This window comes from Parasteatoda tepidariorum, chromosome 6 (assembly GCF_982258835.1).
Source record: "Parasteatoda tepidariorum strain Cologne lab strain chromosome 6, Ptep-v5.0, whole genome shotgun sequence".
Lineage (NCBI taxonomy): Eukaryota > Metazoa > Arthropoda > Arachnida > Araneae > Theridiidae > Parasteatoda > Parasteatoda tepidariorum.
Window position 1 is genome coordinate 53,618,783 of NC_141760.1, and position 27,881 is coordinate 53,646,663.

At 27.4% G+C, this 27,881-nt stretch overlaps 1 protein-coding gene across 1 annotated transcript in view; it reads right to left on the reverse strand.

Moving 5' to 3' along the window:
- rod (kinetochore component rough deal) overlaps positions 1–27,881 on the reverse strand; it is a 101,697-nt gene that overhangs the window by 23,491 nt on the left and 50,325 nt on the right. Inside the window, exons 26-42 of the mRNA XM_071178661.2 lie at positions 26,838–26,943; positions 26,104–26,244; positions 24,766–24,879; positions 23,208–23,333; positions 22,680–22,793; positions 20,300–20,370; positions 17,721–17,822; positions 15,692–15,855; positions 13,646–13,861; positions 12,872–13,011; positions 11,179–11,331; positions 8,856–9,026; positions 7,977–8,276; positions 6,312–6,410; positions 3,938–4,030; positions 3,772–3,850; positions 3,012–3,070 (exon numbers count right to left, since the gene is read on the reverse strand). Coding sequence (XP_071034762.2) covers positions 3,012–3,070; positions 3,772–3,850; positions 3,938–4,030; positions 6,312–6,410; positions 7,977–8,276; positions 8,856–9,026; positions 11,179–11,331; positions 12,872–13,011; positions 13,646–13,861; positions 15,692–15,855; positions 17,721–17,822; positions 20,300–20,370; positions 22,680–22,793; positions 23,208–23,333; positions 24,766–24,879; positions 26,104–26,244; positions 26,838–26,943 — 2,248 coding nt within the window. The remainder of the gene's footprint in view (positions 1–3,011; positions 3,071–3,771; positions 3,851–3,937; positions 4,031–6,311; positions 6,411–7,976; positions 8,277–8,855; positions 9,027–11,178; positions 11,332–12,871; positions 13,012–13,645; positions 13,862–15,691; positions 15,856–17,720; positions 17,823–20,299; positions 20,371–22,679; positions 22,794–23,207; positions 23,334–24,765; positions 24,880–26,103; positions 26,245–26,837; positions 26,944–27,881) is intronic.

Sequence of the window (27,881 nt, forward strand, 5' to 3'; positions counted from 1 at the left end):
AAGAAGGTTTATAAGAATTATAAGTAAAAGAATCATCTGTAACACTATCACTATCAGTTGAACCACAGAACTGATCCAATTTCAATACTCTTGATGAAGATGAAGAGCAGATCACAAGTTCACATAAATTTTTAGAATTTTGTTTCACAAAATCAAGTTGTGGAAACTTCTTTTTAAGTCTTCTTTTCAAAAAATCATTGCGATATCCACTAATATCCTCATTCTCATGTTGTAAAACAGTTTGAACAAATAAATTAGTCAATTTGCTCATCTCATAAATTTTATGTTTTTTAATGAGTTTGGCCTCGATGACATCAGTACAAAAGATACTGAAAGATTTTTAATACTTAATGTCAACTTCATAAGTAGAAATTTTCTTGGTACTTAGAAATTTGGTATAATTTTTGAAGCATGATCTGTGGTAGTGCATTTCAATAGCAACAAGGTCCTTGTTTTGGATGTGCAACAAAATATTTTCATCATTTTTTTTGTATAGCTGCTTGCAACAAGCTGTTATTTTTCATTTCACAACGACTTAAAGATTCAACTTTCTCTTTTCCTGAATGCTTTTCTTTAATCTTCTTTACTGATCTACAGATAATGCACACCTTAGGAAGAACAGAAGTGCGAAAAGAAGTTTTCAAACAGGGATCTGTTTCACTACGAGACACACGCTTAGATGACATAGCCGTTGATTCTTCAGAATTTTCAGGAATAAATTTTTTAAGACATCGTTTCTCTGCCTTAGAAATTCTAGTCTTATCTGTAAATTTTTGATAGCATTTTTTATGGTATCCTTCATTGTCAGCTGGTAACTGAGATAGTTCATCAACAGATATATCAAATAGTTTCTGGCTTATATGGTATTCTGCACATTCTTTTAATTGAGTCCATTTTACCATACATTCTTTGGTTTTTTGCCAGCTTTTTAGGGAAAAGGGAGAAACAATATCGGTGATATCCTCTCCTGAATGCAAGCAACAATTTCGAATTTTCGACATTGTGTCCAACTAAACAATTCCAATTTCGAAAAGAAAATCAAAAATTTTCCATGAAAAAGTAAAATAAATGATTTATCATATAGTTGGCTCTTAAAAGAGCCGTTTTTTTAAAATAAAATTAAAATATGTTTTAAGAGTGGAAAAGGAAATCGATTAAGTTAGCGTGTGCAAAGCAACATCTAAAATGGTTTGTTTACAAACATTGCAGTTAGCGGTTAAGAGAAGAATCTGTGAATGTGTGTGATTGGTTGATTTGGAGGAGAAAAAATAATTCGTTGATTTTATTGGATGGGCGTAGGAAAGCGTAGAGAAAAAGAGTGCGAAATGTAATCTATTGTTATTAAATTATGACCGAATAATTTTTGGAGAACTTCATAAAATTAAAAATATTAAAACATTTCTAATAATTTGGTAAAAAGAAAAAAATGCCCCCCGAGCATCGGAACAAACTTGAACGATAAATGCACTTGGCCCACAAACTACTTCTGAACAGCAATTTCTGAGCAATGGGTGCCCATTGTAAACAGGAATTTCGCTTTAAGTTGTATTCTTTTTCATTTCTAGCTAGCAATAATTTTCATCACTTAACTTATTTTTCCTCTGCCCATCGTATTCAGGTAATTTTAAAAGAACAATTTTTAAGATCCATACAAAAGTCAACCATAGATACAATTTGACAGTTCAATTCCTCCTACTACAGATAGCCCGCATCTTTCATAGGTGGTCAGCATGAATCTTATTTCAACATCCACAAAGGGTGGTCATTCCTGATGTGTCATCCTTCAGTTTTCATTTTATGCAATTAAAATAAATGTGAAAAAGATGTAATCTGTGCATGCAAACCAACATTTGTTGACCAACTATCATTTTTTCTTTCTTTAAATTCAAGACACGATGTAAATGTCTGAAGGAAAGATTCAGCAAATAAATCATTTAATTACGAGTGATACTGTAAAACACTCTGACTCCAGAAAGCCCCTGCTCCCAGTAGTTTCACACAAAAAATGATTACCAATCAGTACTAAAAAATGCCCCCTTCCCTACAACACAATTTATAAGTTTTTATTGTAAGAATTTCTTTATGAATTTATTTCTAAAAAATGGTTATCCTGATGTTTAGGTAGGTAGAGGATTAATGTTTGATTGTAAATGAATAATGAGTGGGGGGAAAAGGAATAATCAATCACAGTCACTGAATTGAAGATTGCTGCTAACAAAAGTGCAAGTGTTTGTTAAGTGCAGTGGGAAGCAATCCTTTGCACATACAGTCAACATTTCCTCCCAGTTGCATATAGGTCAAGGTCATGCTAGAAAGGGGGAAATTTTAGGGATCTGATTAACGTAACTAAATAAATTATCTTTCTTTTTATGAAATATTTTATCATCCATATTTTTTATTTTCTCACCTTTTTGCATGTGCCCCAATTGTACCAAGATTTAAAAATAAAAGATCACTGTAAAGATAAGTTAGATTTACTAATTAAAGTTTACTTTCTTTTGTTAGGATTATTTTTACAGTATATTTTGTGATCCATACTTAATGCCACTTAATAGTGCTTAGCATTTTCTTCAGTACCGCTTATTCGCCTCCCTCGAAGATTTTTGTCAAAAATTAGAGGGGGGTTTCGCTTTATCTGTATTTTAACGGAAGTCGAAACTTTTTTTATGTTCAATTAATTATAAATTTAAGGTAAATGAAGATTAAAAAAGCCATGCAAAAACTAGCTACACTAAATGATTGTGGAAAAACACAGATTAATAGCATTTAAATAAAAACTTATAATTATTAAATCAGTATTTTAGTGGATTAAACCTACTATTTGTGCTTTTTAAAAAAATGAAAAAAATCACTCAGAATATTCTTCACCTCTTAACAAAGATCACACAGGAGCAGTCCCATAAATTAAATCATCAAGCCATTTAATATCAGCTAACCATTAAATTTAGGTTTGCAAATAATTCTTTAAAAAATAAGAAATGAAACAAAATAAGTTCATTATTCGCTTATACCTGTAGAATCGGAGCAATTTCAAGCCACAATTTTAAAGTATTCGATGTAACTTCCGGATCTGTAAACAAAATTTAAAATCAATATATTGATAAAAACTTAATCAAGTATATACTTTTGAATTGCACAATACCATTTTTGCCTCTATTCAATTTTGAAAAAAAAAAATCTAGTAAAAAATTAATAATTATTTTAACAAAAATATTCATTCTATTTTCCTTTTTTTTTACATTGTTATCTTTGAATTTTTATTGGCAGGAAATTTTTTTAAATAATTTCAAGTCACACAAAAGTAAAAGTAAAAAACATGTATATTCTTTTAGAGCTTCTTAACCATGTAAGGTTAATAATCATATTAGGTTGGTGATAAAATGTCTCCACATTTAAAAAAATCTTTAAAAAAAAACTCACTGAATGCAATTTATTTAGAAATTTTGCCTTCGTAATAACATGTAACAAGCTTTTAATAAATAATTTAAACTTTTCATGTATTTTTAAAATTTTTTACTGTACATGCGTAAAAAAAGAAGTAAAGCAAAATTTAATACTTTGATAGCAAAACTTCAAACTAAATCTCTTAAATTCTCAATTTGTAACTGTATTAGCAATAACATCAAGAATAACTTAAAACATGCTACAATTTAAAAACTGATACTTTTTAAACATTTAACTTTATAAAATTATTAAAGCAGTGAATAAAAAAGTATAGGTAATTATGAATTTTTTATAGCAGAAAAAATTAAAAACATAAATAATACCTACTGATGATTTTAAATGGGTTTTCAGAGGCAAATATGTTGAATGATAAACGAGTATTCGCTATGTCAGGTAAGTTAGTATCCTGAAATACATAATCAAATAATATGTTTAAAGAATATCAATAAATTTCAAAAAGTTACTGAAATTTAATATTTAAACATATATTTACCATTGGGTGAGTGGAACGCCAATATTCAATCTCCTCATTAGTTGGAGAATATATTCTTTTGTACACTTTCAAAAACTTCAAAAGATCAATATTCTAAAAGAAAAAAGAAAAGCTCTTTTATAACAAGGTTGGTTGAATAATCAGATTAACAATCAGATAATCTATAAATCATATTTTAAAAACAAAACTTAAAATTTGATAACTCTGAAACTAGTTGACCAATTTCTTTCAAATTTTGTTCATTTTATTTAAAATTTCAATCTTCAAAATAATGTAGAAATTTGTATACATTATAATTCTAAAAATTTTAATACATTACAAGGGTTGAAAACATTTTATGTTTTCAGTAAATAAAATAAATAATTAAAACCTATTTTTACATTAAATTTTCTTTGGATATGAATTTATAATTGCATGAAAAAACAACTTTTGATTTGCCAAAAAAATTTCTGAGATATGATGAAATAGGCAAAATGTGAAATTAACATTAAGGGATGCAAACTTTCAACCAATTTCCTGACTAAACTATTGGGACCATATTTCGAAGTCAGAAATCCAAATCCTTCGGAAGATATATTAAGAGAATATACATTTTGATTTCTGTTTCTATACATATACTTCTATTCTGCAATAATTAGCACTAATTAATTGACGTATTTCAGGCCACTTCTTTAAACCATCATGATTGGCACTTAGTTCATGAAAATCAGATTATTTGAGCAAAAGTATTTCGGGTACCATTTGCATACTGCGTAACTCTAACTAAAATGTTACTTTATATGTTCTCAACCTTAATTTTAACTCAAAGAAATATTAAAGAATTAAATTATTTATATAAACAATTTATATAATTTTAATATAAATAAGTAAGCATATTTGCCGTATATTATGCTCAAATTAACCATTTTGTAAACAAAACTTATTTTTAGAATATCATTAACTGTTTGTATTCCTCATAAAAAAAATATATTATTAATCAACATAAAAAATACATATATTACTAAAACGCAAGATATTATTTTTAAGAAAAATTGGATCAATGCAATTTATTTACTGAAGCTAATAGGTTCATTTTTAAATAAATTGGATTAATGTAAAAAAAGAAAGTTTAAACAAAATATCAATGAAATTTTAATAGAATTTTAAGCAACAAATTATTATTTTGAATAAAAAAAGGATATTTCATCTGAAATTGATATTTAAATTAATATTGATATTTCATCTGAATAAACAATTAATTTCCACACAAAAAAATTAGATTTTAAAATTTAAACTAAATTAGCACACTTAGTAATATTTTGTATCATACCTGTTTCAAATCTCAGTTTTAAGAAAATTTAAATATTTTAATTACATTCTTGGTAGCCATTTTAGGTTTCGTCCATTTCATCTTAATATTTTCTACTGTCTTGGGAGAAAAATATTTCTTCAGAAAAATGCCTAACCCAGAGTTTAAACGACTTCATTTAAATGTCCGCAAGATGTTAAACTATACAAACCCTTTTTAAACCACACAAACCATTTCATGTAATAATGTTTTTAAAAATATAGACCTTCTGATGCGTTAATAGATTGTAAAATATTTCTTTTCCAGTTGGGAAATATTTCTATTAATATTTTAAATTACTAATTTTTTTGTGTAAATTAAAGAAGTCTAAAATATCAAACTCAATAGAGATATTCTTTTCCCCCGAGTTCTTACTTTTTCAATGAGAAAAAAATTTACCTGAAATTCTCATTTAAAAGAAATTTAAAACTGAATTAAGCAATTAATATTTATTTCATTTGACTTTTTCTAAATCTTTCATATTTTATAAATTTGATAATTATGATTTAAAAAAATATTAAATGAATTTTTTTAAAGAAATGTTTTTAAAAAATACAGTTTTAGAAAAATTTAAACAATTTAGAATCATAATTGAGCTTAAAATGAAATTTACAGAAAAATAGGAAGAAATTGAAATTATTTGAAAACAAATCAGTTAAAATAACTGTATTGAAAATAAAATGACGAAGTTATGCTATAATATCTATTATACTAATTTTGTAAGCTTTGCAGACTGTTTTAAGTAATAGATTAAAGATTTTCAATAAAGCAATGTCACACACAATAAAAAAGTTACAATGCTTTCCAAACAAAACTTAAAATTATATTTGTGATAAGAGTTATAAGGTTGGAAGTAAATTTTTTAATAATGGTTGCAATGTTTTCTTTTTATCATTATTTAAATTTAAAAAAAAAAAATGTTTTTCTATAAAAAAAATACATTTATGGTTTCTTTCTCCAGTCTTGATGTCTAATGCAAACGTCTAAATATACATATAAATTAAATAATGGATATTTTTTAATGCTAAAAACAGCCTAACCACATACCTTTTGATGGATTACAGGATTTAGTGTTTGTACATTGGCTTCAATTGTCGATAATTGCTCTTCGATGAAAATTAGAATCTCATAACTGTAAGGACCAATCTATGGGGGGTATAAAATAACATTAGAATAATCAAGTTTTGAAAGAAAATATTTCTAAAACTAAACAGAAAAGAAATAAAATGTAAATCAATTTAAACCACTAATATCAGTAGTTGTCAATCTTATTCCTACTATCCACAAAAGGATAGTTCAACTTTCATAAAGGTAATAGGTGTTTTTTCTAATAATGAAATTTCCTTTTTAAATACTTAATTGATTTCTTAAAAAACATTGAAATGGTTCTAAGTCAGTTCAAATGTTAAGTTAATGGACAAAAAATAAATAATACAATCCCACTTTGACTAAAAAGTATTTAAATAGAAATTTTTTAAAGTATTCCTTAAAAATATAAGTTTTTTTAAAGTATTCTTTAAAAAAAATTCATACCATTATAAAAAAAATAAAACATTTTCATAAAATTCTTCACTATTTATGCTTTACAATGAGTAACAAATCAAAATATAAAAAATGCGATTCTGTTATTTAGAATTCAAGTAGATACATCATTAGAATGAAGTTGCATTATCATGAATAAAATAAAAGAGTAGCAAACAATTAGCATTGCCATTAACAAGGCTTGAAAATAAGATTATCCAACATACCATTTTGATAACAAAATATTATTAAATTTTATAAATATTACTTAAAAAGTTTATTATTTTTCATTCTTCTAGAGAAAAAAAAGGTTAAAGGTTGTGCTAAATAAACCCTTGTCAGTAATGCCTAATACTTATTTGTTACTTATATATTAAACTTCTGATTTATATTGAAAAATGAAGTGTTGATGTAAATAAAAATATAATGTTGTTAATATCATATCAAACCTTAGGATATTCAAAAATTGTTTAAAAACAAAGAATTGCTAATTGGTATTAATATTACTCACAATATTTATTTAAAAACTTATGTACCCAAAATTTGATTTAAAAAAACAATTAAAAAAATTAATTAATGAGAATGATTGCCCTCATTAATTGAATATGTTCTACAAATTCAATGTGCCAATATTTAGCAGAAAATAAAATATTAAGGAAAGAAAACAATAAAAATTAAAAAGATTGGGATAAATACAGTGTAAATAATTAAAAATTATATTTTGCTCTTCTTGGCTAATTTTATTTCTTAAGTGCATTGTTAGTTTATTTTTTTCATTTTGCTTATTTTCAAATATTCAAAAAGTATTATTCAGTCTTTTATTTATCATATTATGAACAACTATTTTTTTTCCTCTTTTTATCTTATTGTGTATTTTTTTAATAGGTCATTATGATACTTTTTTCTCATGTTTTTAAACAGAATTGTTTTCTCGTGAAAATACATTAATGCAATTGTAAACAGAAGCTTAAAGAAGCCAGAATATTTGCTACCCTGGAATTTTCTAATCGCTACCGATTATGAATAGAAGATCTGTTATTGCAATATGATTTTGTTTTTATTAGTCATAATGAGTGAAAGTATAAATGAGGTATAAATGCGCGACAGTCACATCAAATACAAATTCATATCTTTGACAAAAAAAACAATACATTTCAATTAGGAATTATAAAAAATGACTATCTTATTTACCTTCTTTTTCAGATTCATGAAATTGGTTAACAAAGTTTCTTCATTTTCAATACCCCAAATTATTGCTTCAATTTTTTTCAATGCTACAAATATTTCATCATCTGACCTCATTTGATTGCTTATTAACTGCTTTTCCAGTTCAAGTAGTTTATGATTTAGATATATAACAGCAACATAATCGAAGGGTAGTTGAAATGCATCACAGCACTCATGGACAGTTTGTAGATCAGTAGATGGTGACAAAACAACTTCTTTCACAACAGCCCAACGTTCCTCTAAATTGGAGTCACTTGACACTAACTAAAATCATACAAATTGCTCATCAGTAAAATAAAATACAGGGTGATTCTAAAATCATGGGACAAACTTAGAGGGGTGGTAGAGCACATCTTAAGGAGAAAGAATTTCACAGTATCCCCATGACCAAAAATGTCATCTTATATCATTAGGGTTCCTTCCCTATAATGAATTGTTTTTATGTATGCCATTGAACAGGTACTTTTATTACATAAATTATCTTACTTTTATATTTCTTAATAATTATTGTAAAAAATTGCATTTAAATTGTAATTTAATGAATCGGTAACCGATTTGACAAAGACACCAAATTATATTTCTATAGAATAGCTATATCTGTTTTCAACAAACTATTACAAGACATAAAATTAAGACGAAATTCAGATAATGTAAATTTAAAAAAAAACCTGTTCAAAGGTTATACAAACACATATTTCATAAAAGCACCCTTAGCAATGTACTGTTACATTTTTTGGTTGTGGATTCATATGCAACTCTTAATCCTCCTGACCTCCCCTCCTGAAATATTTATAAGTAAATTAAAGTTTTTTTTTCCTTAAATGTAAAAGATTGATTACTCACAACATGTGATGTAACTTTGAAATGATTCTTAGTCAACAAAGACGTCTTCTTGTAAATGCTAGTGAAATTAGACCACTCCTGCTGATTTTCAAGAGACTGAGAAATTTCCATACCTATTTTCCCCACATATGACAGACGTTTTAAATCTCCAGCACATCTTTTCAACACATTCTGAAATTATTGATAGCACAAATAGTATAAAACATAGATAGTAAGAGCTTAATATACTGATAACAAGAAGTCTGCTAATTGCAACAAATTTCCAAGACAACATCAAAATGCTATTAAAGATAAAACATTTGCATGCTTATAACAAGTTTAAAATTACTAGCCTTCTGCAAGCATGACATAAAAATTTTTGGGGAAAAGTACATTTTTCTGCTGTTTAAGTGAAGAATATTCTTCAAGAATATTGTTCACTTCTTCAATGCTTCAAATGAAAAAATATTCAAATGGAAGATGCTTTTATTTATATATGTTGTTGTGTAGTGGCTTATCCTCCAACTGTCTGATGAAGTCAGACAAGATCCTTTAAATTGTTAACCCTCAGAAAATTGAGAACCAGAAGGGGAGAAACATATAATTCTTCCCTCTTTTCCTTAGAAAGACCCAAGCAGTCCAGTATGTGTTCTGAAAAGGCCTGGTAAGCTTGACATTTAGAGCAGATCCTCCTGCCCTCAGAAAACGAGACTCTTCGTGTGTCCACTTGCCAATCTTGAAAATGCCAATCGTGGGTTCAGTTTCTTTTTATTTATTTCTGGTGTCAATGCAAAAAAGATAAAAGCAAACATAGTTTCTATCTTACAATTTTGCAATCTTTTTATAAAGCAAATTAACTCCTTCCTAACAAAGAGAAAAGTTTTTTTTTGCTATTTTTATAAATCCTGTCACACACTTCATAAGAAGCCTTCTGTTAACCACATATCTGTAATCCCTTCTTGACAGGCTCTTACCCAATCATCCTCACTTTGTCAAACTTTTTGAGATGGATTTTAATGCAGACACACTTTCTCCGCATTCAATGACGAAGAAAGTATTTTGTTAAATGCCACACCGTTTAACGTTAATAATTCTATTTTTAAATTATTCAGAAGAATCGAAAAAGTAAGTTTGTTCTGTAAATCTTTTTTTTTTTTTAAATTTCCTTTTAAATAGTGCATATATTTATATATGTTAATAAATTCAATTATAATTGCTCATATATGAGTTAAAATATTAAAACAGACTTGTAATATCTATATCAATCAAGTTGTCTAATGAATTACAAAGGATCTCACTTATTTTTTAGTTAAAATGAACTTACTATTCTATCAAGCCAAAAATATTCTCATATAACCATTTAGAATAAATTTATTTTTGTTTCGCAAATGTACATTGAAAGGTTTATTCCCCTTCTTATTCTTTAACAGATTAGAAATTAATATATATTCAATTTATATGTTTTAAAACTAAAATAACACATTAAAATAAAAATACTCAATTAAAATCAAAAATATAGAAAACACAAAAATTCTTTAAATCAAAATTTCATTTCGTAATTTTGCAAATTTTAAATATAGCGATATATCGAGATTAATACTCTGAGAAGTCCAATATTACTATATCTTCAAAACATTAATATTTAAAACACAAAAATTCTTTGTTTATAATGAGTTAAAAAAATATTAGGATAGCAGTTGAGTAAAATGCATTTTTCTGTTATTAAAATTAACAAACTTATACGAAAGACGACAAAGCTATTATTTATTTACTTATTTAAGGTAAAATGTAAATTGTATTTATTTATTTAGCAAGAATTTTGTATGAAATGAACAAAAATAATCTCATTAGAATAATCTTAGAATAAATTTATTTTTGTTTTGTAAATGTACATGGCAAGGTTTATTCTCCTTCCCCTTCTTATTCATGAGTAGATTGACAATTAATACACTCAGCACAATATTATAACTTTTTTTATTTTAATTATTTTTCTTAACGTGATTTAAAGTGTAGTTTCTAAAAAAAACAACTTTGCATGTGAAAAATTTTGATGAAAGAAAATGCAAAATAAATATATAACATATTAAAAACAATTCTTGAAAAGGTTAAATTGATATAGAATAATTTTTATTTATCTCATAATTTAAAATGTAGCGATAATTCATGATCAAAAACAGCCAGACTTTATAACCCGTGCATAAGTCAACCTCCTGATTATTGTAAAATTTTGGGAGTTTGAAAAGTTGGCTTATCCACTGGAATAAATGGTATATATGTACATGTTTTTGTTGAAAGCATAATTACATAATATATGGCATAAAAATCAAGTGTAATGAATACTTACTTTTAAAGAAGTCATCTGAATAGCTTTAGGTAAAGCTTTAAACAAATCCAAAGCAAAGTGTAGATCAACTCGCCTTTGACTCAAAGCACTTTGAATGACGTCTAATATAATAGACACAACACGAGAACAAAGTGATGGAGAACAATTAAAATCCTGAAATAACAATTTTAACATTTCAAAAAAATTAAATTACTAGTAGATCAAAAGCGAAAACATAAACTTAAAAGTTTAGCTGCATATATAAATAAAATTTATTTACTTTAAATTTAGAAATTACTTATACATATGATGAAGATTCTTTTCAATGAAGTGAATGAAAAATTAGTTTTAAACATATAATCAATATGCTCTAATCATTTATAATTTTTAATAGCTTACAGACAATTCTTCCCATTTAAAATGACAAACAAAAATCCTCATATAAGCCATGATAATAGTGATTCATTTTACAAACTACATTTTGTAAGTATGTACAAGCTTAACAAGTCTATTTCTTAGGTTGCAGATACAATTTATTGATACTGTAAGAAATTTAAAATCTTAAAAATGATTTGAATTTCACATTTATATAAGGTACATATATTAGTCAATTTGCTTTTTTGTGGTCTTTTATTTATAATCAAGTAAGGATTTTTCTAAAAAATAATACTTCTAATAATATAGATGTATTGAAGGTAAATTAAATGTATAGAACATTAAAAATGATTAGAAGAAAATAATCTGTTTTAAAATTGATAGAATTATTAACATTTAAAAAATACTTTTACCCCCACAGAATCAGGCACTACATATTAGTCTTATTTATTATTAGATATATCAAATTACATTGAAAATTATGGGGTAATTCCCTTTATAGCAATTACTATAATTTAGCATTATTTGAAAATTGAACCTAGCATTAATATACAGGATGTGCAGCAGATGTTGTTTATAAAAAAAATACAGGGCTAAAAAAGACAATTAACCAGGATGAGAGGCGTGGTGGCCCGGGGAATAGAGAGTCACTGAGCTTTCAAATGAGGTGAATTGGGTTCGAATCCCAATGATGACTGGTCAATACAAATTCTACATCCGTAAGGAGGCAGCTGTAAAATATCCTCAGTGGTAAACAGATCATGGGTTAGAGTCCTCTTGCCATCAGGTTAAACGCGGGTGGTTTTCCTGCCCCTGTAACTCAAATGCAAGATAAGTTTCCTCCAAAAGTCCTCCCTCCACAAAGGCAAATTTCTCTCAATACTTAATCTAGGATTCCCTTGTCTTCTGGATTGGGTTCAAAATTACAATCCTATGGAATTGAACACTAGTAGTCGTAAACACCAATGATTAATTTGCATTCCACAAATATTTCAACTAATACAACCATAAGATTTCCTTGCTTCTTAGAATCTCACATTTTTTTAGACTGATACATTTTTGAAATCAAAATATTAAATCGTCTGATATTGATTTGGGGAGAAAAAAAAGTTTAAACAAAAAATTTACAGGTATTTTAATTTTTTTTTTCTTTTTACAGTTGATTTTGTGGCATTTAATAATAATATTTAAACTATTATTTCAAAATCATGAGTTGAGATTAATAGGTTAATATCGTAAATATTAGGAAAAAAAATAAAAGTAATAAAACCTTAATCTGTTTTGCTTCAACTAACACAAACTGTTTCGTTTGCTTTAATTAAAAAAGTAACATACTTACAGAAAAACTTTTAAATAATTCCAGCTGAATAAATAATATTAGTGTTCTCAGTGCACCTATTGCTTGACCATTTTCTTCCATTTGAAGCTCCAAATTTCGCAATACATCGAAAAAATTTTGTTCAATAGCAGCAGAATCATCTGAAATGATAGTTTTTTTAAATAATATTTTTATGACAAAATTAAAAACACATTTTTTAAACTTGTTTCAATGAGGAATGAATAAATATTCCGCACAGCTTATTAGAGCTGGCCATATGTTGAAGTATATGTTGGCTTTTATTGTTATTTTATTCATTTTCCCGTTGAGAGTCAATTATTGTAGACATCAATTAGGTATCAATTTAAAATTAAGTGATAATTTTGTTAATTTTTCAGAATTTATGATCGACAAATAATGAATTTCCTGGACATCTAATGCTTGAAAGGAAAAAATTATAATTTTTAAAACATTCTTGTGGTAAGCTATCAAAATAATTAAATTTTCCAAATCTAAGCATTTTTCACGACACTGTAGTAAAAAAACTGCATTTGACTAAGGATAAATGGAGTTCATGTTTCTTTTAATGTCACTCTATATTACCCATACTTTCATAAATTAATGTTTGGAATTACCAAATGTGCATAGCATGCTGCATCATAAAAAATCTGATTTTTGAAAAATGTTTGAGTGATTTTATTCAAACTTAAAGTAATCCAGTGCAGGTTATGGTATGATAAACATAGAATATTTAGCATAAATGATTAAAAGGAAAAAGATAAAGCTTTTACTTACCATGAAAATAACTGGACATCACAGATTTAACAAATTTAGTAATTATCTCAGACTGTAAATTAAATCCTTCATCTTGATAAAGAGGGTAAAATTTCCACTTATGATATGAGTCTGATATAAAGCATGATGAGTCCAAAGATTTTTCACCGATAATATCACGTATTGCAAAGAGATAACTGGTTAGTTTAACAAAAGGTAAAAACTTTTGCATTTTATCTATAAAAACAGACATCAAGTATTACTAAATGAACAAAATTGGACACTAACAAAACAAAATTAAAAGAGATTCCATAAATAAAATCACTGCCAAATAAATTTAGATCAAAATTATCATCAAGCAGCATTTTCCATAATTTAACCGCCATCAATAACTGAGTAAATGAATCATATATAATTTTTGGTCTCCCTGTAGATCGCTTAGCAGTTCAACTAACAAAAATAATACTTCTTTATAGGATAAAGGTTGGAGCCAATTATTGACAAAGCAAAACAGCTACAAACACTCATGGCTTATAAGGGGGGGAAAACGGTATTCATTCTAAATTATTTAAAAACAATAAAGATGTATGCTTGCACTACGCTATTACAATTTAAAGCAGAGGGCAGATTGTGGTATTTATTAACCCACATCTGCACCACAACTGAGTGTGAACTTTTCCCTTTCTGGAACAATTAGTGACAAATGAAATAAAAAATTATTCATCAGATGCAAATTAGATTTTTTGATTTATCTCATATTGAAATGCTTTAAAAATTTTAAAATTAACAATTTTGTTTAAAAAAAAAAACATCTGATTCAAATAAATACTTCTAAAAAAACCAATTGATTTAAATCATGATTAAAATCTACAAATTTAGTGGATGAAATAGTGTATTACAAATCACTAAGACACTATTAGTGAAAGCGCAATTCAATCAGGCATCCAACCTTACACGATTCAACAAAGTCCAGCCCAAGCTATGGTGTGCCAAAATTAAACCCACCAAACCCACTTAGCAGCAACATTAGAAAGGAGGATCATTTACAGCATTGTTTCTCAACGGGGGCGATACTCCCGCTTTTACATGCCTTCCTTTCCCTGTCGAACGTGGATTTAGTGCTGTTACGAATCTTGTCACACAAAAAAGAGAAATCAACTCGAAATTGTGCAACAAGGCGACTTGCGTCTTCACCTCACTAAAAAAATTTAATCAAACGATAAGAGACTAATGTTTTGTTGATACCACTTTTTAGCGTAAAATTTTTTTGGGGTGTTTCTTTAATTATCTAATTAAGAATAAATGATTCTTTTTAAGCATAGGTTTCTTCTTCTTGTATTTTTTTCATTACCGTATTTATTGTAATTATAACAAATAGGCAGCAATTACTAGCTATGAGAAAAGTATCGATAAATTTACACATTATTTTTTTTAAAAATCTAACAAATTTAACTCTTGAAAAATTGCTTAATATTGTCTCTTATAATTCAGCACACCTCGCTCCATCACCATGCTCTAAATAACTGTATTTTCACAAAGGGGGCGTTGAAGTGTTTTTTGCTCTTTAAGGGGGCAGCATCGTTAAAAAGGTTGAGAATCTATGATTTACAGCTTACATCTGCAGTTAATGACTAACTTTTCAACATATTTTTAAAAGAAAAAAAAGAAAATAGTTGATAGCATAAAAAAATTTTTCATTCTTAAAAACATCACAACACCAAGACAAAAATATAATGCATAAAAAATCTAATGAAAACAGTTTTCAATCTTATGCACAAATTTCCCATAATAAAACTTGGAGAAAACCAATTTTTTTAATGCAGAAAAGTCACCAGCTAAAATGAAATTTAAAAAAATATTGGGGATAAAATTCAGAAGGTTAATAAAAAAAAAATAGATTAGTTACATAGTTACAGTGAAAATTTATAGAATTGACACATAACTTTAAACTAGCAAGTGTTACGAAAATAATTTCATTTGTTCTTTAAAATTATTCATTTTCAAGAACATATTTGAATAACATAAACAGAGAAAAAAAAATCATAGTAAAATAAAATTTTTTAATACCTTCATTACAATAAGCAATAGCAAGACTACTTAAGTGATGGATAGTATCAATCATGATGCTAAAGCTAAAATCTTTAATGTTATCAAAATTATGATAAAAATGTGCAACAACTTGCATTATAGCTGCAGCTGTTTCTTCTGATGGTTGAGTGGCAATTGATTCTCTATTTAAAAAGAAATCATAAAATAAAAATTAAAAGAATGAATAATAAATTCAAATCAGATAAAAAATAAAAATTTCCTAAAATGAAAAATAAAAATCATAGAATGAATATCCAAGATAAACTTCTTTAAATTCAAGATGAACTCTTTTTTTAAAATTTATAATATGGCAAGGAACAAGATTATAATAAAGGAAGAAAAAATTATATATTGCAAAGCCCTGTGAAGACTTGTAAAATGAATTCTTCACCAAACTCTATTAACTTTAAAAACATAATGGAGTAGCATTATCTTTGTTCTAGTAAAAAAATATTGCAAAAACAATAATAAAATAAAAAATTACAAAGCTCAAATAAACAAAGTTCGAACATGGAACCCCTTGTTATAGTACCAAAATGTTTCTCTCTAACTTATTTATATGATTTATACATTGTTCAAGTTATTTCAAATGAATCATTTAACTATTTTCTTCAACAAAGGTTTTTGCAAAATTAGGAAATGTGGTATAAATTAAAATGTTTAATTTGTGTGTACTTCAACAGCATTTTGGCTCATGAATGATACAAGCTAAATACATCTACCTAACAATTTACACATTATATCATAGGATTGTATATATCAGCAGTAGAATATCTTCATCATATCCGTAAAATATCCATAATTTTTATCCTTAATTCCATATGCTTTCCATATGCATAAATTTTTTATTGGTTGGTGTCGTATCCTCAACTGAATCATATCTCATAGTGTGCTTGAATAGACTTTGCTATTTCTATAGCATTAAATGAATATAAATCTTCTTCCGTAGGGTAGTTTAGGAGGTGAAAGCCTGCAACAACTGTAGGGCAGTTAAAAACATGATATGGTGTGAGTTCCACATTAAGACTGTTGCCACAGTTTTGATATTATCTAGTCCCATCTGCAGAGATTTTCATGTTTTTATGATGTTTTGTTCTTATTCTGATGAGAGTAGTGGCTGTCTTCCTGTCGATGTCAAGATTAGTTATTTGATCGTAGGCCTTGATTTTTAAGAGGGTGAATAGTCTTGACTTTGCAAAAGCATTTACATCTGCCAGCATATTTGGGATTGTATTTTGATTGAGATCTCTGGCATTTTTAGCCAAGGAATCAGCTATTTCATTGAACTCAAGGTTCACATGGGCGGGAATCCACTGCAAGAAGCATTTCTTCTGGAGATGAAGTTGTCCAAGTTGTTCCATTATATTCAAGATTAGGCATGAGGTACCTTTGCTGAGAGCCTGTAAGGCAGACCTGGAGTCGCTGAAGATGGTGATACCACTAAGCTGCTCTGAAGGTTCAAGATTGATGAATTTCAAGATATTTACACATAATATAAAATATTATTCATATGCATGAAAGATATATTCAAAATGATGGGGGAAAAAATCTAAATTTTGTCATTTGCAAACTACATATTTTATAACTGGCATAAAATATAAGAACATAAAAAATTTTGTCGTTAATAACTTGATTAACTAGGAAAAATACTTGGTGCACTATCAGGCCAAAAAATATCTGTTTCTCAGGTTTGTAAAAATATTATAAAAACAAAATATTCATTTCACAAAGCTTTTAGGACAATTTTTGAATACACGAAGTGTATCAGTCGAAAGCATTTTTCTACTCATGTGATATTGTAATAACAGTAACATTTTCATAGGAATAAGGAAACATTGCTGATATGCAGACAGTTGCTCAATGATACTTCAATGTTATGTACTTAACTACTTGATGGGCTACTTAGAATGAATCATTGAAATAAATGCAATTCTAATGTGTAAAAATACAAAATGCATTTAGATATAAATGAAATTTTTAATTTAAATCTAATTAAAGTTTAACTTACTGTTGAAGCTTCAAAACAAAATCGTATTTATGCCGTTGAAGGCCATGAGTGATCAGTAAACCCACAACCTTCTCTCGGTGAATTTGAAGAATATCTCCAAGCCTAAATTTATATAAAAAGTTATATATTAATTCTGCCATTTAAAAAAATAATAATAACGCTAAAACTTAAGATATTAAGTAGCAAGATTTTAACAAGACATACACTGTTGTGTATGTCTGTTATACTTCTGTCAAATCTTGAATCTCAAAAGTGAGAAATAGGTAGTTTGAATTTAAAATTAAAAACCTCAGCTATTTTACATTCTTTTTCAAAATCATTTATAATGCAAAATCATCATTTAATAAAATTAATCGGTTTAATATTTTGTTTTAGAATGAAAGAGTATTTTGATTTGTTGAAAAAATTTATTGAAATTGCAATAATATTTCCTAAATTTAGTTTTTCTTTTGACGTATTTTAATGTTAAATGACATTTGACAATGACTCAATTCATTGTTTTTATATGTATGCTATTAAAGAGAACATGCATTTCTCTCCATGCATGCTTAGCTGGGTAAATACTGTGCAATCTTTGTTCTGCAAGAAATTTAATTTTAATCAATAAAAAAATGACAAGCAGAAAAAAGCAGAAGACTAATGGAAGGTGATTATTCTTCCCACAGTATGCGATTTTGGATGAATAAATACAAAGTAAATTAACAACACTATAACATTTAATATCTACAGTTATTTACAAATTAATATATAGTTATAAGCAGTGTAAATTAATATACAGTTATTAAGTACATTATTAATGAAGGAAAATATTTACATCCATTATTTCTTTAATATCCAAACATATAGAATGTCAGGATTGTAATTAAAGTTACATTGTCCCAGCAACGTGCTGTCTATATTAAGCAAAATGAAACCTTTATGTGTGTGATTTTACTGACCTTGCACACTACAAGGTAAGTGCAAAACCTCTCTATTGAATATGTAATCCATTTTATCTACTGACAATGCCTCAAAGGTTTTAACTTAAAAGAGGAATGAGATTAAATTTAAAAAAATATTGCAATTCATTTTAGGAAATTTTTCCTTTGATACACAATTGCTATATTCAGATTTGCATTAATGAGGTTTGATTGTGACTGCATTAAAGCGGATACTTTATTAATCAGTAGAAAAGAATACAAAAATTTTAAAAAATTACATAAAAAATTCATAAGTTATAAATTTCTTCACTATTTACTATCAATGAAAAAGAATACTATAAAAGATATGTAAGGGAAAATTTTATAGTACAATTTTGCACAAAACATTTATTTTCTAATTCATCTTAAGGGTTTTTTGTTGATTAATTATTTGGTTTATTTATACTTAGGTATTAATCAATTTGTTCAAGTGACGGAATCACAACTGTTCCATTTGATACAATTTTGCGCAAAGTTTTTATTTTTTTATTATGTATTTTGATAACTTATTCTAATTATATTTAGCAGTTTTATCATTTGATTAATTCATTGTATAACTAATCGTGCTATAATTGGCATAATTAAAATTTATTGACGAGATGCAATTCTGATTGTTTTGTGCGTGAATTGCATAAAATTGTACATGGTATTATTTCATGTTATTTTAACTATTTAATTTTTTTTTACAGTTTAATCAGTTATTTTATTTAAAAATAATTATTTGTAACAAATGTATTAAGTTTACTATCACTCACTATTTACTATCAATGGAAAGTTTTAAAAAATCCCATAGAAAATTCATAAATTATAAATTTCACACAAAACTTACACAAAATTGTGTGTAATATATTAATCAATGTTTTTAGAACCCTAAATAACTCAGTGGTGATTGCATCACGAAGTGAAAAACCCAGAAAATTTTATGAGCAAAAATTGATATGGAGAAATTTATTTACATACCACACGTTTCATATTTAACAAAATTTTTTTAAATATTTATAATTAAATTATCTGATAATGAAGAATATCACACCTTTATAGTCTTTTAAATCTTAGTTCTTACAAAAATTGCAACGTTGGATTTTTAAAATCACCTGAGTAAAAATCGTGATATTGGATTTTAAAATCGCTTGAATATGAATTGCTACATTGGATTTCGGATTTTTAAATCACGTAAATAAGAATCACAATGTACAATTTTTAAACCACGTGAATACGAATCGCAACATGTAACTTTTAAGTTAGGTGAATAAGAAAATCGATGTTTGATATTTTAACCGCGTAAATAGGAATCATGATATTAGCCGATTACAGCGCAGTTCCAAATATTCAAAATGGTGAAATCTGCCAAACCAAAAGAATCAGTGGGAGGAAGAATCACGTGTATGTCAGTGTCTTGTTAGCGAGAATTAGCAAAGCATCAAAATTTGAATTTTAGATAGAGGAACTCAGCGAAAATCTCACCAGATAATAATTTTCTGATTAGCGAAAGTCCCAAAAACCAATGGTCTAGTGAAATGACGAATTCCAAGATATTCCCAAAAAACTCATATGCTTACTCCCAATTTTTAAACCCTGAATTACAATCACCCCTGATAATTATAATGTATACTTAATTACCTATATATTTTGCAAAGGTTAGATGGCAGGTTAGAAACTGTTGAAGCCTGCTTCTTGCTAGAATCCACTACCTAAAACATGCATGAAATTAAAAAACAAGATAATAAAAATATATATAGTTTGTCTGGACAAATAAAAAATGGGATGTAGAGTAACAGGCCTCCTTGTACCTCCTGGATAACGCTAAATCTGTCACAGCCTTCGTCTTTATCTTGCAGTCTTTTCCTACAATGAAGGCATCTCCAATAAATTTTCGATGGAGAAATGCTCGCAATATACCTGGCTCTCCAAAAGATATTAGAAAGACTTGGAAATAGATTTGTCCTCCTCATCGACTGCCAGGCTACAATTCACACTGTTTCAAAATATGTTCCAACTCCCTACAGCCATTGAATTCAATTGCAAAAACATTGTAAATGCTCTTCTGTCTAGTGGAAAGGAGATAACTCTCCAATGGATCCCCAGCCATTGTGGGTTATGGGGTAATGAAAAGGCTGATAACCTTGCCAAAGAGGCATTTCTATTGGAGCCCCCTGTCTCGCCCACAAATTTGAGAAAATGTTAATTAAATTGTGAAAATAAAGCTTTGAAGTCTCTGGGTTTCTTCCATTAGAGAGCAAGTTTCTGGAAAACCTTAAGAGAGTCTTCTGGCATCTTGTCTTCCAAAAAATCTCCTTAGAGCTATCGGTGTTTCATCTTTCCGATTGTTGACGGAGCACGATTACTTATAGGCGCACTTGCACCGTGTTGGTCTTTCTGACTCTCCTAACTGTACTCTATGTGCAAATAGGGCCCCATATGAATGGTGGGCATCTATGGAACTGCTCTGTCCTTCAGAAGGCCCGTAATTCTTCTAGTTTTAAGACACTCTCCGCCCCTGAGATATTTCTTTGTTATATTAGACTGCAAGACTTCTCATGCTAGAGAGAGCAAATGATGGACGTAATTAAAAAAAAAAAAAAAAAAAAAAAAAAAAAACAAGTAAAAAATAATGAAGTCATCTTTAGATTTTACTCTTCAAATTTATAAAGATATTAATATTTATAAAGAAAGTATAGATCAAGAGAAAAAGAGTAAAATATATAGCGTATTAGTTTATTCTTAAGTCACAAATCCTAATTTGTAACCTAATTTGCAGATGACGTCTTACGGTTTTTCATCAATCAAAAACTTCTTTTACCACCGCATATTTTAATTTTAAAAAATAAAGAAAGAAAGAAAAGGTTTTCAGAGAAAAACATTATGAAATAGGTTTGTAATTTTGAAAACTTTCCTGCAAAAATCTGGTTTTGAATAAATACACTGTGATTGCAAAATTATCACGCATGGATTGGGGGAAATGAATTCTTCGTATGGGCCGCTTCAGCACATAGGCCGCACAGCATGACAATCAAACTTTTAAACAGACAGGCTGCGACCTATCAACCAGAAATTTCTGTAAATAAAAACAGTGTCTTATTATGGATGTTTTTGTGCCATTATCTTTAGGGTTGTTCAATAAGGTAAGTGCAGAACTTTTTTAATTGTTAATTTTGGACAGCAGTTTTATGCATAGCACACAGATTTAAAAAATATATATTTTGTCTTATAAAAATCGTTAAATGGAGGTCTGACTGTGATGCAGTCTAACTCATAAATAATAAGACCATAATGGTTGAGCCAATTCATCTGCTTAATCAGGGAACTCTGGTTACAATGAGTCAGCAAAACTTGTGTACAAAAAGTGAACTATTAGAGAATGCCATACTAGCAATGTAAAAATAAGAATTGTAATACTTTAATGAAATAGATCACTGAAGGTTTTTTTTCTTTTTGCTTTCTAGGACTGATAAAACGATGGAGGAAAGTAAGATATACTTTCTACAAATACTGAAAATGTTTACTTTTTTATAAAACAGAAAAATTTTCATTATTTTGGTTTGGAACATTAATTAAGACAGACGAGGGGAAAAAAACATTTCCGTGCAATTTTTCGAAAATTATATAATTAAATTTAAGTTATGTTGGCATGAACTGGGTAGCAAAATTTTTTTTTAACATTGAACAAACCATTTCTAATATTTAAGATTTCTCTGCTGTTTCTGGGATCTCATTAAATTAAAGATCTGAATAAGCAAGTTTGATTTTACGCATGTTAAGCATACATAACAAAACAGGAAATTTAAATACATTCAAATCTAAAAATTATACAGGTTCACATATTTTAAAATAACATGGAAAATTCATAAGAGAAATAAGTTCCATTTTAACAAAAATGTGAAAAGCAAACCATTAAAAAGGTCAATAGCGTAAATTTAAAAAACAAACAAGATAAGTAAAATAAAACCAGCTTTAAATTTAAAAATTATGTGTTTATTAACAAAATAAAAATAATACTTACAAATACCAAGCTTTCTTTATTATCCAGCAAATTTTTAATAGCATCCTCTATGATAGCTTGGCAATAAGATACTGAGAGAACTTCAGAAAGTGTTGTATACATATTGAATTCAACCTGAGTAGATAAAATATGAATAATCACAAAAATCATATAAATAAAAATAACTCATATCTAAGACTGCAGAAAAAATTTTCATAAACTATTAAGAAAAATAGAAGGTTTCAACAAAAAAAAATAAGAATGATAGAAAGAAAAAACAATTTAAATAAGTAACTTAACCAATATCATGAGTTTTTAAAATATACAAAATATTCACTTGCTAAGTGATCAGCTTTACTATTCTATCTAATGCTAACATTTAATGGCCATGTTTAAATAGGAAATTAAAAAGTTTCAAAGAAAATTGAAACTATTTGTTTCAAAAAATAAACCTTAATTTCACTTTTTAAACACCTAAAGAGCAAATACTTCAATAAATAGTAATGGTTGATAACTTTTTATTCTGTTAAAAAATAAAAGCATACTTACATTAAGTTTCATCAAGCATCTAAGAGCAATAAGTAATTCATCATCATAAGGCTTTTCCAGTTTTTTTAAATACTCAATGACATATATGCCGGCATAGGTCACATTTTTAAATAAATCCCTGTTATTCTAAAACAACAGATAAAAATTACCCAATAGAGCAAAACTTTAAGCAAATGCATAGTTAAAGTAAGTAATTTTACATTAGAAATTAATAAAGTAAAAAACTCTTAATTTAAAAAAATTAACCGAAATAAAATTAATTTCAATAAACCAGACCAGAATCACTTCGAAACATGGAAAGTGGTCTCTAAAATCACCAAAGTAAGCTAATGAAATACTTGAACAGTTATCAACAAACAAAATACTTGTAAAATACAGAAGAAAAAAAAAGAAGAAAAAAAAGCAGCATTTTCTTATGTTGCTAAAGTTCTAGTAAATTTTGAATCCTAAAAATAATAAATATGTAGAAAGAGCATGATCAGTATTTTCAAATATAATTTCATTTTTATACATATAAAGGTTGTATAAACTTTACTACAATATAGGAATAAATTGAAAGCTTATTTCGATTTAATAACGATTGAAAACGAACTCAATGTTTAAGTTCATCTGATAAAAATACAATGACTTAAAATTGAAAATAATAGAAAGAAAAAAAAAGTATGTTTTAAATTGCTGTTGGGAGGCTATTTTCAATTCTTTGATTAATTAACAATCAAAATCTGTCCTATCTTCAGTCATGCAAGAGGGACTTCTCACCCTAAGTTTGAGAATAGGTTGAGGTCGTTTCAACCCAAAGGCCTCCAATCATTAGATTTCCCGGATGAGACCGATTACTCCGAGCATACGTACGTATATATAATTTCTTTTTTATAAAACAAATTCTAAAGTCTTTTGCTAGTACAATGTAGTTATGAAATGCAATTTTCAGATCTAAGTAACGACTATTTTTTAACGATATTTTCAAAAATCACTTTTTGATGCTCTTAATTTCATTCCTCTCATAAACTCTCCTTTCATAACTCTCCCTTGTTTTACAATTGTTTCTTCAGGGTATTCTACTTGAGTTTTCAAAGTCCTATATTATGATATTATTACAGCAGATGTATTTAGAATTTCAGATTTTACTTCAATATTTGCTCTAATTGCAACAATTTTATTCCAAATACACATTCTTCATTGATCATTTTTCGTGGAGTTTTCCAATTAAGATATTCTTATTATGTAAATATGATAAGAATTTTGTATTTTAGTAATTACTTTTAGATATGAACGTTTCAACAAAAGGGAAATCCTCCTAACTTGTTCGCCAGATAAGCAAGCTAATCCATATTTAGCTTTAGAAAAAAAATACAAATTGCTAGCTGTTCTGAAGCAATAAAATTAATTATTTTGCTGAATTTGGAGGGTGCAATTTTAGGAAAAATTGTTTTGGGGAACAACTTGGCTGAATTTGTACAACTGTTCCAAATTTGTAATTATATCTTTCTTTCTTACTAACTTTTGACATGTAACAGTGGGGACAAAACTTTTATTTTTATAACCATTTTCAACTTACCACTGACAAGAAATTATCCTCCAAAGTCAGTTTTACATATCTCAACAATCTAGAAGATATTTCAGCAACTGTATTTGTTTCAAGGTTTTCAAAGACATCAAGCATAGCATCCAACTGTTTTGAAAATAAATAAGACAAAATACAATATTACATACTAAAGAATTGCAGATAAAAAGGCAATAACATTGTACATGATCAATAGAGCAATAAAATAATATTCCTGAAAATATGATTGATTTAATATTCAAAAAATTTGTATTCAATAAATTCAAAATACTGTGTCTCTCTTTTCTACATATAAAGTTGGACTTCATAACATATTTTAAAAATTTATGTTTAATTATTTTCATAAAACAATGCTTATTAACACTAGTATTTTTACCATCAGTACATTTGAATGATTCTAACTACTTTTATTCTTAAACATGAAGATCATTTCAGATAGTACTTGATACTTTACACTCTTTTACTTATTTAAATTTGCTTCATGATCAGTAAATAAAAATACAAAATGTTGAAAATTATAGTTATCAATATAACCAAAGATTGAAAATGAACAATATAAATACATTAAGGAAACATTCACTAAAAAAAATCTCCCATTGGAGTTTGAATTTTAAAATTTTTAAAAGAATGCAAACTAGATAATTTAATTTGAATAAAAGGCTTTTTTTATAATCTCTTAAATGACTTTCAAATAAAAAATTAAATTTACCACTATGGGCATAAATCTATTAAGTTGTCATATTTCATTGAACCAATTTCAAAAACATATTTTTTTATTTCTTAAATGCTTTATGATTCAAAACTGTAACATTGATACCATTCATAAATTGATGTCATAAATCAGGTTAATGTTTTTTCATGGAGTAAATTTTATGTGAAACTAACTCATGCTTATTTTACATATTCAATTTTGATTCTTAACATTTTACCAGAGCTACACAAATTACAGTACATTGAGAAAGAAATTAAAACTCCTAAACACTATCTTCATAATTTACATAACTAAATTGATCTTTTAAAAGAATACAGATGTTTCATATTATTAGTTTTAATTTTTTTTTTCCTTCATAGAAACCTATGGACAAAATTTGTTCTTGTACAAAACCTCTGTTCAGTTTAAAACATTGTAAGAATTTTACAAAATTGGAGTATTTACCTTATCTGACATAAAGCAAACTAAATACCTACAGTTTACCTGCAGTATACAGCAAACTGAAGAGTTTAATAAATCGTAGATGATAATACTTAAGTATCTTCAAGAACATTAAAAATATTTTTAAAAAATAAAGGCATTAACCTTTTAATAACAATAAAAAAATATGAATATTATACCTTATTTTGATTCAAAGCAAACTGAATGTAACTGTAGTATACATCGAACTGAAGACTTTGATCAAATATAGATAATATTACTTTTTTAGCATCTTCAATAGCTGATGGTCTGTTTTGTTTGAATATAAAATTTACTAGAAGCTAAAAAAATTGAATAAAAATTATTATAGCTAAAAACATAATGTTAACATTTAAAAGAGAAAAAAGATCACTAACACAGCAAATGTAAAAAAAAAAAAGTAATAAATACTAAATTTAGGGTTTAATGCCCGGAAGTCCCATAAGATATTCAGTGCTAAATTAAAGGCATTCCAATGTTCAATAAATTTTCTGTAAGTTCAGAGTAAATTTTACTTTTTTTTTTTTATTTATTTTTTTATCTGTAAGGTTGAACAGAGAATGAAATATTTCATGTTTAACATACAGTATTTAACATGCGTTGATTGCTTGTGAAAGTCTGAAGATAAAAATTATTTGAGTTTTCATACATATAAGTAAATCTTGCCTTCTGCTCTTTTCTCTTTTTTTTTAAATCTTATTTGTTAAAATTATAGTTTCACTGTAAAATATAATTTAAAATTTTCATTACATTTTGATATTCTCAAATCTAAATTAAATCATATTTTATGGTGAGCTGAAGACAGATTCTAGATTCTCCTTATTATGTTTCAAATTAACATTGCATTTATTTAAGAATATAAATAATTAGAAAATAATTAAGGAACGCTACTTACTTTTATCGTATTTGGGTCATTTTCCTTGGAAAAGTTTTTTAGGCCATATTTTGCCAAAATTTCTTTTAAACCCACTAATTTAGCCTCCACTTCAAACTCTTTAACTCTGAAAGGAGAGAAATAAATATATATATTATGTATATATCGTAATTTTCAATGTTGAAATACGTACATACATACAGTGTGCCCCAACTAAAACAAAGCTATCTTGATTTTTGCCCTTAACTAAATGTAAAATAACCAAACATATATATTGTGGAAATCCACAATAAAAAAAACCATTGAATTGAACCATGGAAAGAGCAGGTCACTCATTATATGCACCTATTATCCAAAAACCACCACTTTGAAGATTTTGCAGGGTAAATTAAAGCATTCACTTGCTGGAAAATCAGACTTGGATCAACAATTCTTGGTTCAACTGCTAGTAAATGAGCTTCAAGCATTTTTTCGGTAATTGATAGCCTCCATGCGCCCTTTTCCTTAGGCTTACCACCATGTTAAGTTTAGCATCATAGCCGCAGCCCTTTCGCAGCATTTCTAATTCTCCACTATTTCCTTTTATATAACATACAAGAAATTCATGATATCAGAAATATTAGCAGTAGCGCGTACTGAAAGCTATCTACAAGCAAAGGTATGTACTTTATTCAGGTTGCATTAGAGCTGTACAATGGGCTATTGGCGATGGTCAGCGAAACATCCATGAGGATGATCTGAAGATATGCCATCACAATTTTAATCCTCTACAAAGGGGAAGGATTTTACCTGATCTAAATTTCAGAAAAAATAAATAGATAAAAATCTGAGAGATATCCTCAGTAGAACTATATGCACCAAAAAGTAGCAGTTTTGGTTTGAGGCAGAATTGAAGGCTGTCATCATTGTAAAATAGTAAATATCAAGCATCAAATTGTAAATATTGATGCTAATGTCTTCCAGGGTTTTAGTACATGGTATCCAACAACAAATATTTGAAGTTATATGTAAACAAGACAGATAATAACAATAATCAGAGGTGGCTTTATTTTGATATGACACTTT